The 15,541-nt window shown below is 40.3% G+C and overlaps 2 protein-coding genes across 2 annotated transcripts in view; one reads left to right on the top strand and one right to left on the bottom strand.

Moving 5' to 3' along the window:
* Positions 1-15,541, bottom strand: part of LOC146521164 (protein NLRC3-like) — a 482,659-nt gene that overhangs the window by 294,874 nt on the left and 172,244 nt on the right. The gene's annotated exons all lie outside the window — the stretch shown is intronic.
* Positions 1,706-5,410, top strand: LOC146521183 (C-type Lectin CRL-like). Its single transcript, XM_085154609.1, has 3 exons — positions 1,706-2,982; positions 3,089-3,177; positions 3,261-5,410. Exons 1-3 carry the CDS (start codon positions 2,664-2,666, stop codon positions 3,384-3,386), a joined length of 534 nt encoding a protein of 177 aa, XP_085010735.1. The 5' UTR covers positions 1,706-2,663; the 3' UTR covers positions 3,387-5,410.

Genomic DNA, 15,541 nt, shown 5'->3' on the forward strand with positions numbered 1-15,541 from the left:
GGGCCCGCCCCCTAGGGGGGCACAGAGCCATTGCAGGGGGAGCGCGGTGAGGAAAAAAAAACACTTGGACACTGCTAGCATAATTGACAGATTATGCTAGCAGTGTCCAAGTGCTAGCAGCACCCACACAAATGCAAAGCAGGAGATGAAGCATCCCTGAATATGAATACGAACATTTTTCTTGTAAAACAAAGGGGGACCTAGCAAAAAAAGTTTAAGTTTGGGAACCACTGGTTTAGACCAGCGGTCCCCAACCCCGGGGCCTCGGGTCCGTGAGTCGTTTGTCAGCCTCTCCCATCAAACTCAGGAGGCGGGGTTACCGTTGATCGAGTCAAAACCAATGAAACCATTGCTTTGGCCTGATGGCCATTTCTTTTAGAAGGTATTTTTGTTTAATAATCAGCGTGAACTCCTTATACATGCATAAACGTTATTAAAAGAAATAACGTTGGTGTTTCCGTCAGGTAGTAACTGCTAGGTTTAACTGTACAAAGGTTGTTCGACACTATGAAACACATACGGACTTCATGATGTTCGGCTAATATTTTTATTGTGAATAATAATCTTGAGGGTAAACGGCCCTGTACACCACGGAGCGAGCTCAGCATATCCACGATATCTTCAGCTCTCTGAGTTTCACAGCTGGATCACATGAAAGTGTTGGCAGCATCAAACTAATCCAACGGTCATCTATGAATTCACGGGTTACATCAATATTATTTTAATGAAAATCTTCCCTATTACTGTCAACTATTCCAGAGACGTTGTAACAGAGATGAACGCGTCAGTTTGTCACAGGTCAAAGTGGAATGAAATTGATTGGTTGAACAGGTGTTCGTGATCTGTGTTATCTGCATTTTCATCAGCGTGAGAGACTCAGCAGCAGATTAGAATCAAGTATAATAACTTTTCTTTTTTTAAAAATAATTTACCAAATGAATACACACACAGAGTCCGTGGTTACCATGGTTACTGCATAAGCAGCTGTGAATTAAACAGCTGACACTGTGGAAATAACATGTTTAGTTTTAAAGACACCTTCCTGCCTTTAGTCTCATTCATGAGCAGTATTAGTTTTCTTCTCGATTTTTATGTCACAGAAACACAGAGACACAAGACGAGTCGGAAAGAGACGATCGTTCGGTGAAATAAGGATCTGCGAATGCAACATGTGGAACAAGAGTGGAATATGTAAACAAACTGGTTAAAGTATAAAAAACAAAAAACAAAAAAAACTGTTAAGCTGGAACACCGGGGCTGTGAGCTCGGTACACTCTGTCAGCTGACTGTTAGCGGAGATAGTGACATCTCTGAAAACATCGGAGCACTTTTGCAAACATGTTCTATGTTGACAACCTGACCAGACATGTGAAGATTACGCCACTACATTCGCGGCTAAAACACTATTAAAAGTGTAGTTGGTGACAGACAACAGGGTACTTTAAAACTTTATGCCACCACCATTGCTACCTGTGATTTGAAATGCATTCTGGGATACCTGGCTGCCCCAAGTCCACACAAGCAATCAATTATCTAGGATCAACCTGTTTTGACTGCACGGCAACCAATCAGATGTTAGAGAACTGCAGTGGCATATGTGTGTATAACTGGTTGGTGAGAGACCAATTAAAGTTTAATTAAAACATAATTGTTTGATTAAATTAAAACCATATGAACTCAAGTGAACCTAGAACTCACATGAGCGAGCTGTTATCGGGACAGGTGCACACATACACACACACACATGAACCCACATGGTGGGTGAGGGGGTAAGGTTGAAAGAAATGTTTCTGGCTAGGTAGCTTGAACACAAAGCAGAGAAGAGAATTAAAAATGCTCTATTTTCTGTTGTCAGTGTGCTTTATATTGTAAAGTAGACCCTACAATAATGCATACAGACAAAAACCCAATAATCACATGACCCCGTATGAGCAAGCGATTTGGTGACAGTGTGGGGTAAGCCCTGGTGATAAACACAGCACAGGGCTGTCTTTTATGTTTGTAAGTTACTTTGTAACTTCCCACCTCTGGTTAGTCTCCATATAGTTTGACTATTTAAATGGTTGTAATTTTTATTTTTGTAAATTTGTCTTTTTTAGTGATTCACCCAGGAGCACAGTTTCCGCAATAAAAACCTTTGTTTTATTTTTCTCAGGAGGACTTTCCACTCCTCCTCCCCACTCCAGAGAATACCACTTTGTGAACCAGAAAATGTCCTGGACTGAAGCTCAGAGTTACTGCAGAGAACACTTCACTGACTTGGTCACCATCTACAACAGCAACATCAACCAGCTGCTTTTCTCAATGACACCAAGGATCGATGCTGGGGCTTGGATAGGGCTCTATGATGATCGTTACAGCTGGAAGTGGTCCAAGGAGGGAAAACTTTTTTATGTTGGCAGTAAACATGAATTTTTGATCTGGGCTAACGGCCAACCAGACTGTGCAAATGCAAATGAATACTGTGTGGCTCTTCAGGGACAAACACAGATGAATGAAAGACCCTGTGGAGATTCTTACCCTTTCCTGTGTTACAATGGTAGGAAAAAAAAATTGTTGCCCTACTTATCTCTACAATTTTATGAGATTCAGAATGTGTGTGTTTTAAAATTCATCCTTTTTTTGAATCTTTCACAGCCAGTAGTACAAGTTACATCTTAGTGATGGAGAACCAAACCTGGTCAGCGGCTCAGTCGTACTGCAGGACATACCACACAGACCTGACCAGTATAAGAAGCAAAGAGGAGAAATCCAACATCACGCTCACTTTGAATGGATCAGGGGTTCAGTATGTGTGGATTGGTCTCTACAGGGATCCCTGGGCCTTCTGGTCTGACAACACAACCTCCACATTCACTAACTGGGAGCCTTCTGAGCCTAATAATTATGATTCAGTTCAGTACTGTGCAGCAATGTATTTAATGTCAGGGAAATGGGCTGATTCCACCTGTGAATCGAGAGTCAGTTTTTTCTGTTTCAGAGGTGAGGCAATGCAAACATATTAGACATATTAGAATGCAAACACTGTAAGATCCTGTCATCATGTAAAACACTAATGTTTGTGTTTTTATATGTGGTTCATTTTTAGCAGGGAGAAAGCAAACAGTGCTGAAAATGAAGCTTCAGTCAGAGGCAGACATGCACAGCACAGAGATCCAGCAGCAGGTTTCACAGCAGGTCAGCAGTTCAGTCACAAACACAAACTTGACACAAGTTCAAACTATGCTTCATGTTTTTCATCATCTGCACATTTTGTCCAGCTGTCAGGCCTCATGCTGTCAAAAGGACTGACAGACTTCAGGATTCGTTGGAGGAAAGTCCAGAGTTACCATGACGACCAGTCACAGAAGCAGGACGGGGATGGTGACTGCAAAACTGAAGTCTGACTGGACTGAACCACTTCATGTGTGAAGTTAATAACATGCTGTGCTGAGCTGTCTCATCCTTTAAATCTTTCAATATTTCAGAGTGTAAAGTTTCACCAACAGCTCATTTGTTCAGCTGCAGTTGTAGTTTGGTAGAAATTCTTTAATCAGAGGTCCACTCACTAGTTTTCCTGATAGGCTCTAGTCACTTGTTTTTTGTTCTGTAGTGTCTATTTTAAAAGCTTTGACACTGTCCTTCTGCTTTTGCTTTGATGGTTGATAAACATAAAAATATCAGCCATAAATAGGTCCATGAGAGCCCCAAACCTTACCTGATTTCAAATTTGATCAGGATATTGGCTGTAATGTATTCTGGCAGGAAAATGATTATTTGGAAATGCTTAAAATGGAAATGATCATTTACTGTGAGGTGAGGTGTGGTTGGGGTGTGGACAGTGGTTGTGCTTTTGTAATTTTGAGGTATGAACAGCTACACACTGAGGCTTTGATCCTCATTCCTGCCTGTTCACATTTTATTCTGTAAAAACTACATTTTCACTGCTTTTATGACCTTTTTAGTGGGGAGAACATAGCTAGGATTTAATGATTTAACAAATCTTTTAAATCCTTTGTCCTCCACAATGCTAAATGGCTGGGAGTCCTCAATCACCATGCTAACCAGGTCTTCATCTATTTGAGATTGTTCTCCTGAGGAAAGCACAAATATAAATATCACACACATAACTTATTACAGTTGTATAATGTTGTTATTAGTGATGGGTCGGTTGCAAACGAAATGGCTCTTAGAGCTGGATCTTTGACGTGAACGACGCGAGCCGGCTCCTTATCGCGAACCGTGGGGTTTTTTTTCTTTCTCTTACCCTCTCTCTCTCTCACTTTTTTTTCGCTTCACTCAGCATGCGAGCCTTGTGCTTTACGCTTGGAAGAGGGGGGAGAGGCGGTAGTTACACTGAGGCTACGTCCACACGTACACGGGTATTTTTGAAAACGAAGATTTTCCGTTTTCATTTATAAAAAAAATCCCGTCCACACATAAAAGCCAAAAATGAAGGAAAACACTGCTAGGAACATGCCGAAGCAGCAGTTGGCGCTATATTCCTATCCGTGTAGAAATGTTGGCCAATCAGAAGGCAATAAGCCTGGGTGGGAAAAAGTAAACAAAGATGGGGCATAGAAGCAGAACTGAGTCGTATGTGTGGAGGGACAGTAACTGTGTGTGTGTATATGTAAGCATTTAAACACTGCAGAGAGTAAAATTAACAGTAACAGTATTTTGTCTTCGTCCGCCATTGTAGAAATTAATTTCACCAAAACAATAACGTAGCGCACAGTGTGACGTCAAAAAATGCACACACCTTTGACGCTGCGTTTTCTCTGTTTTCTCTGTTTTTCTCGTCCACACGTTAATTCCAAAACTGAGTTTTTAAAAATATCCACCCTGGCCGGAGTTTTTAAAAATCTGTTTTCAGTGACCGAAAACGCCGTTTACGTGTGGACGAAAGGCGCAAGCGCATAGAAAAATCTGCGTTTTCAAAAATACCCGGGTACGTGTGGACATAGCCTGAGTAGCACAGGAATAGACCAGGGACAACACCGTCACATTAGAAAGATATAGTAATCATCCACAACTATTTTCAGTTGCAGATGATAAAGGATTCAGAAAGTTTATTCATGCAGGTCCATATGACAGAGAATGTGCATCTTCTTTTTGTTTTCACATAATAATTTATGTTTAATTGTGTTGTGGTTTGCAGTGTTTTGTGTTGTTTCACTTTAAATTTGTAGAAGGAAAAAGCTGAAAATTTAAATAGTTAAAAGTTGAAATGTGAATAGTTGGTTTTTGTATTATATGATTTATTTATTACATTTTATGTGGAGTGAATAAATAAAAGTATATTTACGGTGGCCGCTAGAGACAAAGCACGTACAAACTTCAAATCACGTACAAAAGACAACAGAAGTACTTCAGGATGCTAGGGGCAGTGTTGAGCTTTGTTACCTAGTGGCTACACAAGCCAGCAAGTACCAACAACCAGATTTAAAAAAAATATTTGACTATATATGAATGCTTGTGTATAAATACACAAACAATACACATACGCTTTCATGCTTTCAGTTGTGTAATTTAAGTGATCTAGGTAGTGTGGAGATCAGAGAAATATTTTACTGCTATTGTTCATGGTCATCATCATTACCATTGCATTAATAACATTAATAACATAATCTACAGCATTGATATTGTATTCAGATGTTTAAACATATTGGCACCCAATTAGCCTTTATTACAGGTGCAGTTATAACCACTTTAAACTGTTGAGTTAAATCTATAATCTTAAATGCTTTTGAATGCTTTTCATAATCTTAAATGTTTATATGTAGATTACATTGCATTATAAAAGAAAGGCCTAACTCGGACTACACTCTGTGCCAAAGTAGACAGGAAGCGCAGGCTTTTGCAGAGCGTGCTTGTGAAAGTGAAACTAAAGCAGAGTCTAAGTGTGAGTTACTTTGAGGAGCTGTTGGGAGGATGCTATTTGAATAACCAGGTTATTCATTATTGTATTTTATTCATTTATATCTTTTGATTACGCTTTTAGTAGAGGTTCTTGATTAAAACATTTATTCAACATATTACAGATATAGTTTCAGTTAGGTTATTACACATAACGATGAGCCTCTGGTCTGGTGGAAAGGTTACAAGGTTTAGCTGGTGAGGTGAGAGGTGAAACTGAGTGCATTTCAGGTTGACACACACACACTAGATAGACTCATTTATAGGTGAGAGGTTAATCATATTTTGTTTGTGACTACAAAATTGTGCCTGCAAAAGAACAGTTTGTTGCAGAACTGCTGCTGATGTTCCAGACGATAAGCGGGCGTCCGGCAGCGACAGGAAGCACCTGCCGTGCAGACAGAGATGATGTTCTTTTTATTGTGTCACATGTTGTCAACAGAACATTTGTGGTTTTGAAACTTATGCATGTGATGATGCATGAGGGGGCGTCATAAATGTCCCTGATGATATAAAATAACTGTTAGTGTATTGTTCGAGTGAGATCGATGCTGTCTGCGTACAGTGTTCATCTCCCACACGTGTGTTCATTAAAATCATCGTTTGACTCCACCCAGCCAGATCAGTGTTGTTATTTTGGAATTCCTCCTATATCCCTCTCAATATTTGAACCCTTAACAGTAGCCCTGTTTTTGGAAGTTCAGTTCATGCTAGAAATGTGTTTTGGAGTTTGTACGTGTTTTGTCTCTAGGGGCCACTGCATATATTTATATATAAACATATATAAATAAAACCACTTTTTTTTTACATTAGTAATTCCTTTTGTGCATAATTTTATATTATTGTTAATAATAAATTAATTAAACAACAAAACAACCTGAAGAGCCGGTTCGGAGCCGAAAGAGCCGGTTGTCTAAAAAGAGCCGGAAATCCCATCACTAATTGTTATATCATTTAGTAACATTACAGCATGCTGTATTATCTTGGCATTTGATGGCTCACCTGGTCTTGCTCCACAAGAGGGGTTTATATTGCTGTCATAGCTCGCGGCAAAGTTTGAACCACTTCCTGAATGCCCGACAATATTTTCACGGACCGGCCGTTAAGGTGTCGCGGATAAATACAACAAAATAAAAGTAGTACCGGTACCGAAAAATTTATTGATAACACACGTGAAAAGACCCAGGAAAACCGAGTTAATGATAAAAACGATAACAAAATAACGCTGAAAACCGATAAAAACCCTGAAAACCATAACTTTCACACCTGAGCCTCAACTCTCGCGGCCCAGTACCAAACGACTCACGGACCGGTACCATCCAATTGACAAACTCAATAATATAGGTAAAAACACTGCATACAGTACAACTCAAAAGCTTACTTTAAAGAAAATAAAAAATACTACACAAAAGGAAAAACCCTTCATTTGGTTGTATCCAGGGATGCAATCGAAGATATCACACGGCTCACAAAATCGCTAGCCCCGGGACGTCAGGCTAGCGATTTCTCCAGTCAGGCTACCAAAATCTAACTCAGCCCTGCCCGTCGGGCTATCGTAAGAAGGAAAATATATGTCTATGCTTTTGCATTCTTTCGCCAATGAAGCTGAGTAATTATGTCATTGGCATCGATGAGCCACTGTCAACATGTGACATATTGAAATCGCGTTTGAATTTGCACTTGTGTTTTGCTTTCACTTTCATTTTGCGATGTGCGAAAGGTGTGTAGAGAGCAGCAGCACTGATTGGTGAGTGATGATTAATTGCGCACCAATTCCTCTGACTTCGTCTTATCACTCATTAGCTTACTAATCAAACGCGACAAGTGAAATCTCTCGCAGCAAGCTTAAATATGTGAGAGGTTGAGTGCGCAAAGAATCGCTGACCATTATGTAAGTACGTGTGTAAAAGCAGCAGGATTTACGCTGGTATTTTAGTTCTGCTGAGCCAAATAAGACAGGTCAGGGTGAAGAAGGGGCAGCCAAAGAAAAGCCTACCACAAAACGGAAAAGTTATGACAAATCAGACTATGAGGCAAAAAGAAAGCGCAGCTTTTTTGGTTTCATGGACAAAAGAATTTCTGTGGCTGGAATATGACGAGCTAAATAACACGATGTTCTGACAGGTGTGTTGTGAGTTTCATTTGATTTCTGAGTCGACAATCGCCTTTGTTACTGGGACCAGTAATTTTAAGAAAGACCCCATCAGAACCCATGAGAAATGCAAGAAATGCATTATTGCCCAGTCAGCAGTATCTTTCCCAGAACAAACAGCAATTGCAAAACACATACTGAAAATAAACCAAGCACAACAAGAACTCATGAAAAATCTGTTTAGAACAGCGTGCTATATTGCAAAGAGTGAACTACCACTGGCAAAATTTAGCAGTCTTTGCAAACTTCAAAAAGCAAATAGCCTAGATCTTGGTTCCACTTACTTCTTACCCGTGACTTCAGTGGAAATTTCAGATTCAGGATCTGACACAGACTGATTCATGTTCTACACAGTTCTTACAAGTTCATAGAAATTTCTGTTCAATTAGAACCAAGTATTTGAGTTGATGGTTGTAATTTTTATACAGTTGTTGTGATTTTTATTTTAACAATTTTTTTGATTAATTTTTGTTTCCATTACAATATTATACTTTAATGTATAATATTGTAATGGAAACAAAACATAAAAAAATTGCTTTCTTTTTTATTCGGGCTACTTAAATTTATTTTGGGCTACCAAAAACTGAAGAATGCCTGCCCGAAGGGCTACCAGAGATTTTGAAATTTTGCGAGCCTTGTATCATGTCCTTATATAAACAGGAAGTGCTTGGTCAGCCCCTCGCACACATCTGTTTTGGATTTAGGCCTAGAACAAAGGGACAAACAAAGGAGTGTGTAGCCAAAGCAAGAAACAAACATAATGTACCATAAATTTACCTGTCAACAGAAGAAAATTCAAATCACCTGATGGTTGAGTAGTATTTGTTTTAAAAGCGTATGCATGGCTGTAAACTGTAATATGATGCTACTACAAACAAACTGAGGATGGTATGTAGAGCAAAGTTACACCAGCAATGTCTAAACTAAAGCATTATAACCAACTGTAAAATAACATGAAATAAATTAGAAATATTTTTAAGGGACAAGTGGTGAATAAGTTCAAGCCTACCACTTTGTCACAGTTTTATGTAGTGTGTTAGTTTGTTTTTACTGCCTTGGAGCAACTGTGACCTCATCGTTTCCTCTGGGATTAATAAAGTATCTCAATACAACCCTGATGTACTCAAACTGCTTGGTTATAGATTTAAGGTACTTACATTTAACAAAAAGGCCTCAATCTTCAGTATACAGTTAGGATCAGCAAGGTTTTGGGCTGTTATCACATTGTGTGATGTGGTGAAAGTGCAGCCCTAGTTTAGGCTTAAATGTTTCAGACCTTGCCAATAACATTTTCGTGAGTAAACCTGGAGAAGCGTCAGCTCAAGATATTATTGTTGTCATTGCTGTGGATATTTACCTGATACACTGACTTGGTGAATAAATGTTTATTGTTTATGTTTTTAATAACTGATTTTGTAGCTTCTCTTAGTTTAGCACCAGGTTTATAATCTTGCTAGCTAGTTAGTGTTAGCCTAGCGGTGCTGCTGCCACTGGGCTCGTGTTACTTAAAAATTAACACTTGTAGAAATGTTTAGCTTATTTTAGAGTTTAGAAATGTGTTAACATAGAACGTAGAATTATTGTAGAGACACTGACACTGCCCTCAATGTGATAAAGGCCTGACTGTCATGGACTTAGGAGTAGATTGTAGGAGACCCCTGCCCCATTTGAACTGTGAAAGGTCTCAACATTTGTAACTGGATAACTGTGGTCTGGAAGGGAGATGGGTTTTATGACCTCTAGGGAGTGTCGAGACAACGCCGGTCTCTGCGATTCTTTTGGTCCTGGTAGAGATCACTCTGAGATGTTTCCATGTTTTACACAATCCTTTTATCACCCATTATTCTTACAGATGCATCTGGAGATCAGCACACTGCATTCCTATGCAGTCCTATGCTAAAGGCTGATCCAAAGAACTCCACACAACAGTTACAGTTATAACCTCTGGTCTCCTCCCCCCTACAGTAAACACCCCCACAATGGAAATACACTAGTACAGTGGCCAAGGGTGCTGACACCCTGACCCCCACCTCCTTTTAAGGTAGTGTCCGTTTGCCCTTTGTCTGCCCCTCACCCTGAGTAACTCTTGTTTCATGCCCTGGGGGTGGGGGTTGATTGTCCTTCTGCCCTGTACCTCAGTTCTTTGTTCCCATCCAAGGCCTATTTTCTATTTTGTATCCTTACACTCATTACCACAATATTATAATGTTGCAAGCAATCACAAACTACATTCTCTTTAACTCTGATCTACATTAAGGAATCTATTCTCAACAGGAGTCACCTACACCCACAGTGTTTTAACTGTCACGCACACTCACTCACGTGCACACACATGCATACAGGTATGCGTACACAGTCACACACGAGCACTCACATAGACACAGACATAGAGTTTGCAGCACACCGTAGGGGGGTTTTATGATGGGGATGCCTCTATAAAGCTGGCTGTAACTAACAAAGGGGTGAAGATTTTCGCAGAGGGACACACCGGCCTCGTCTTCCCTTCTAGCACTAGGTTTACTAACCTGCGCAAATTTGCGTAACTTCCCTAAATCCAAAACCACCTAGAATTACTGGCTTTTTTATTTTCTGGTGCAAGTCCCGAGGTGTTAATCACCCCTGCTGAGATTTTCACAGGTCGTCAGCTCGTTTCTCCTCCAGCTTTTGTTGTGCAAACCACCCATTATCCTTGAGGCCTGGCACATTTGCATTTGTTTACTCAGAGTTGCTCAGATCTAAGTCAGGCCAAACTTTCAGAAATGCCTGCCGTATCTATACAAAATATCCCACACATTGACTGACCTGCAAATATAAAAGACACACATTCACACCTCATTGCCATATTACATATGATATTTATATAAACCCATTTAGAGTGAGGTTCATGTAAATTTACCATTCTCTATTTGTTTATCTTCTGACAACGTAAGATTACAAGTGTGCTCCAAAGCTTCCTTTGGGTGGCTGTAGCTCAGGTGGCAGAGCGGATCAGCCACTAACCAGAAGGTCGGTGGTTCGATCCCCAGTCTGCTCCAGTCTGCATGCCAAATATCCTTGGGCAAGATACTAACCCCATGTTGCTCTCCGATGCATCCATCGGAGTGTGAATGTGTACGAATGTTAGATACTCAGCACTTAAACTTAGAAGTGCTTGTGTGAATGGGTGTGATTGGGTGAATGAATTAGCTGTATAAAGCGCTTTGAGTGCTCGGACAGAGTAGAAAAGCGCTATATAAGAACCAGTCCATTTACCATTTACCATTTGCCTGTTAGACCTGGGAATGCTGCAGACCATCAGAGAGTGCATGGTACATCAAGCCCGCAGAACAGAGCCGGACTGGAATTTGTCAGTTCATGAACTGATGGCATTCATTTCAATCCTGTTTGTAAGAGCAATCATGTGTCCTGTTGGTGCCATTGTGGATTGCTAGTCATATACAGTGGGGCAAAAAAGTATTTAGTCAGCCACCGATTGTGCAAGTTCCCCCACTTAAAATGATGACAGAGGTCAGTAATTTGCACCAGAGGTACACTTCAACTGTGAGAGACAGAATGTGAAAAAAAAAATCCATGAATTCACATGGTAGGATTTGTAAAGAATTTATTCGTAAATCAGGGTGGAAAATAAGTATTTGGTCACCTCAAACAAGGAAAATCCCTGGCTCTCACAGACCTGTAACGTCTTCTGTAAGAAGCTTTTCTGTCCCCCACTCGTTACCTGTATGAATGGCACCTGTTTGACCTCATCATCTGTATAAAAGACACCTGTCCACAGCCTCAACCAGTCAGACTCCAAACTCCGCCATGGCCAAGACCAAAGAGCTTTCGAAGGACACCAGGAAAAGAATTGTAGACCTGCACCAGACTGGGAAGAGTGAATCTACAATAGGCAAGCAGCTTGGTGTGAAAAATCAACTGTGGGAGCAATCATCAGAAAATGGAAGACATACAAGACCACTGATAATCTCCCTCGATCTGGGGCTCCACGCAAGATCTCATCCCGTGGGGTCAAAATGATCATGAGAACGGTGAGCAAAGATCCCAGAACCACACGGGGGGACCTGGTGAATGACCTGCAGAGAGCTGGGACCAAAGTAACAAAGGTCACCATCAGTAACACACTACAACGGCAGGGAATCAAATCCCGCAGTGCCAGACGTGTTCCGCTGCTGAAGCCAGTGCATGTCCAGGCCCGTCTGAAGTTTGCCAGAGAGCACATGGATGATACAGCAGAGGATTGGGAGAATGTCATGTGGTCAGATGAAACCAAAGTAGAACTTTTTGGTATAAACTAAACTCGTCGTGTTTGGAGGAAGAAGAATACTGAGTTGCATCCCAAGAACACCATACCTACTGTGAAGCATGGGGGTGGAAACATCATGCTATGGGGCTGTTTTTCTGCCAAGGGGACAGGACGACTGATCCGTGTTAAGGACAGAATGAATGGGGCCAAGTATCGTGAGATTTTGAGCCAAAACCTCCTTCCATCAGTGAGAACTTTGAAGATGAAACGAGGCTGGGTCTTCCAACATGACAATGATCCAAAACACACCGCCCGGGCAACAAAGGAGTGGCTCCGTAAGAAGCATTTGAAAGTCCTGGAGTGGCCTAGCCAGTCTCCAGACCTCAACCCCATAGAAAATCTGTGGCGGGAGTTGAAAGTCCGTGTTGCTCGGCGACAGCCCCAAAACATCACTGCTCTTGAGAAGATCTGCATGGAGGAATGGGCCAAAATACCAGCTACTGTGTGTGCAAACCTGGTAAAGACCTATAGTAAACGTTTGACCTCTGTTATTGCCAACAAAGGTTATGTTACAAAGTATTGAGTTGTATTTTTGTTATTGACCAAATACTTATTTTCCACCCTGATTTACAAATAAATTCTTTACAAATCCTACCATGTGAATTCATGTATTTTTTTTTCACATTCTGTCTCTCACAGTTGAAGTGTACCTCTGGTGCAAATTACTGACCTCTGTCATCATTTTAAGTGGGGGAACTTGCACAATCGGTGGCTGACTAAATACTTTTTTGCCCCACTGTATATATATATATGTATATATATATATACACACACACACATATATAGATATAGATATAGATGTGTGTGTGTGCGTATAACTAGACTTTATGCATATTATGTAAGGTGTGGCTATATAAATATATGTACAACTCTGTGTATATGTGTTTATGGACAGGCATGCAATGTAGTGACAAGGATTGACAAGAACTAACATGGTGTATTGTACGCTGCAGGTAAGGAAGGAAAGTAGCCTTGCAGGGAATGAAAGACCTGAATCTCTCATGGTTGGGGGTTGGGGGAGGGTGTCTTTGCACAACAAAAGCAGGAGAACAATGGAGCTGAAGACCTGTGAAAATCTCAGCGGGGTGCCAAGAGGTGTTAGGGTTGGGGGGAATTTGCACAGGCTAGTAAATCTAGTAGTAGGGACTGCACCAGGGAAAAAAAGGCTCAGTAATTCTAGTGCTAGAAGTGCATGCTTAAATGAAGATGATTAAAGATGAATAAAAGTTTTGTGAAAATGACTACTGAGTTCCGGTGCCGTCTCTGGAAGTTTCGACGAATAAAAGAACCGGGGTGAAACTGATTTCGCAACACACCACAGCCTTAAAAACCTTACATAAAACTATGTCAGTGAAATTTTCTGTTGATTGTTTGAAATAAAAAAGTGAGATAAGAGCCCAGACAAAATTCTTCGGGAGGTGCAGCCGTTAGGGGTGGGGTGTAGTTTCAATCCATAGCCATAACGAAGTAGCTATATATATCGTGTTTAACCTGAGTAGCAAAAGACCGTAGGGGGGTTGAAAACGATACGCCACGAGTTAGCTGTGCTCGCGGACTCTATCAAGCCTTGACCTCCCGCTCAGCTATCCCGCTGGTGGATAACAGAGCTCTCCGAAAACGTGGAAGCACTTTTGCAAATATGTGATATTTTGATAAATTAAGTAGATATTTGAGCATTACACAGCTACATTCTCGCCTGAAAATATCTTAAAAGGTTATTTTGTGACCCAGAAAGGGTAGTTTGGGGAAAAGGAGGATCGCATTTGTCGGCCGCGGTTGTCGGAACCTGTGTACTTGTAAGCGCGGCAATGGCGGAGGAGCGCAGCTAAAAAACCTTTAAATATTACTTTTTCTGGGTCACAAAATAAACTTTTAAGATATTTTCAGCCGAGAATGTAGCTGTGTAAAGTTCAAGCATTTGTTCGATTTATCAAGACATCACATATTTGCAAAAATGCTCCAACGTTTTCGGAGATGTCTATTTTTTTCATGCTTTGTGTCAGGTTTGAACATCTGTGGCATCTATTAATGTCAAATCTAGCCTTTCTTTAACAACATAAGCAAACTGCTTTTATATTTAACCAACTTTTCTGTTTTATTACATTTTAAATAATAATAATAACAATAGTATTTATTTTGTTAAAAAATGTGTTTAAAAACAAGTTTTGTTGTGAAAGCTATAATCCAGATTAGTGGCCTGTTAAATGGTTAAAGTCTAGGTTGGCCTTATACTTGAGAATAAAGTAATACAGTTTGTCCTTCTAAAGAATTCAGTTAACTTCCACAGTTAAATCATAAGAAACATTGTGTTACATATAATCCCTGCCATATGTTAGATCTGGTCATTTTGCTTATTAGAAACTTTATATATTGGAAGTTAACTTTTAACAAGCATGTAATGATTATATTTAAATTAGGTGGTCTTTTTTCAAACACATATCTCTTCAGGCCTAAAGTGACCGTGCCGATACCACACATTCAGACAGTAGTAGATGGTGTTTTTAACACTGTATGTGTTAGTCTAATTTGGTTGTATGGGGTCTACATTGACCTTCTGTGTTGTAAGTTTATAAGGATTGCACAGCCATTAAGGATCAAATCAGCTTCTAAAAAATGTTCTGTGTTTTCTCCCTCTGCTTGCTTCTTACTGTCTTTGAGGCTCGGGACCAGCACTTCTGCTGTTGTAAGTATTTTGGTTTTCCAATATATTAGCAACTGTCAGTGACATTTATATTAATCAGGCTGAACTTTAATCATATGGAGAACTTCAAGGCATGTTGAGGATGTCATTTAACCATTTAAATCAGTGTTGGATCAAGGACACATCTAAAACCTGCAGGACACCAGCCCTCGAGGCCTGGAGTTGGACACCCCTGACCTATGTTGTCTGTTCCTAGAACTTGTACAAGCTTAGTTTACTAGGAAACAAATGGAAATAACTTGATTTTCCTAATGATTTGCATTATGATGAGACAGAGTCACCTTTTGGTCACCTTCACATGTTTCTTTAAGCCCTGAGGCCTATCATTTTCGTTTTAGGGCAACATTGGTAGGGTCACATGATCATTGTTGGTCAGTTGATTGTTGGTGAATGTATTTATTACATTGTACATTCCTGTAGAAAGAACAGAAGCAACATTAAAAAGATAAAATAAAATCCACTGTCCTCAGGCCCAGAAAAGTGTCTC

Source organism: Neolamprologus multifasciatus, chromosome 3, assembly GCF_963576455.1.
Source record: "Neolamprologus multifasciatus chromosome 3, fNeoMul1.2, whole genome shotgun sequence".
NCBI lineage: Eukaryota > Metazoa > Chordata > Actinopteri > Cichliformes > Cichlidae > Neolamprologus > Neolamprologus multifasciatus.

What these genes read in the sequence shown, in the direction of transcription:
- LOC146521183 (XM_085154609.1), top strand. Translation starts at nt 2,664, where the DNA reads ATGGAGAACCAAACCTGGTCAGCGGCTCAGTCGTACTGCAGGACATAC. An exon ending in CAGTTTTTTCTGTTTCAGAG is followed by an intron (nt 2,983 to 3,088) that starts GTGAGGCAATGC and finishes GTTCATTTTTAG; the next exon opens with CAGGGAGAAAGCAAACAGTG. An exon ending in AGCAGCAGGTTTCACAGCAG is followed by an intron (nt 3,178 to 3,260) that starts GTCAGCAGTTCA and finishes CATTTTGTCCAG; the next exon opens with CTGTCAGGCCTCATGCTGTC.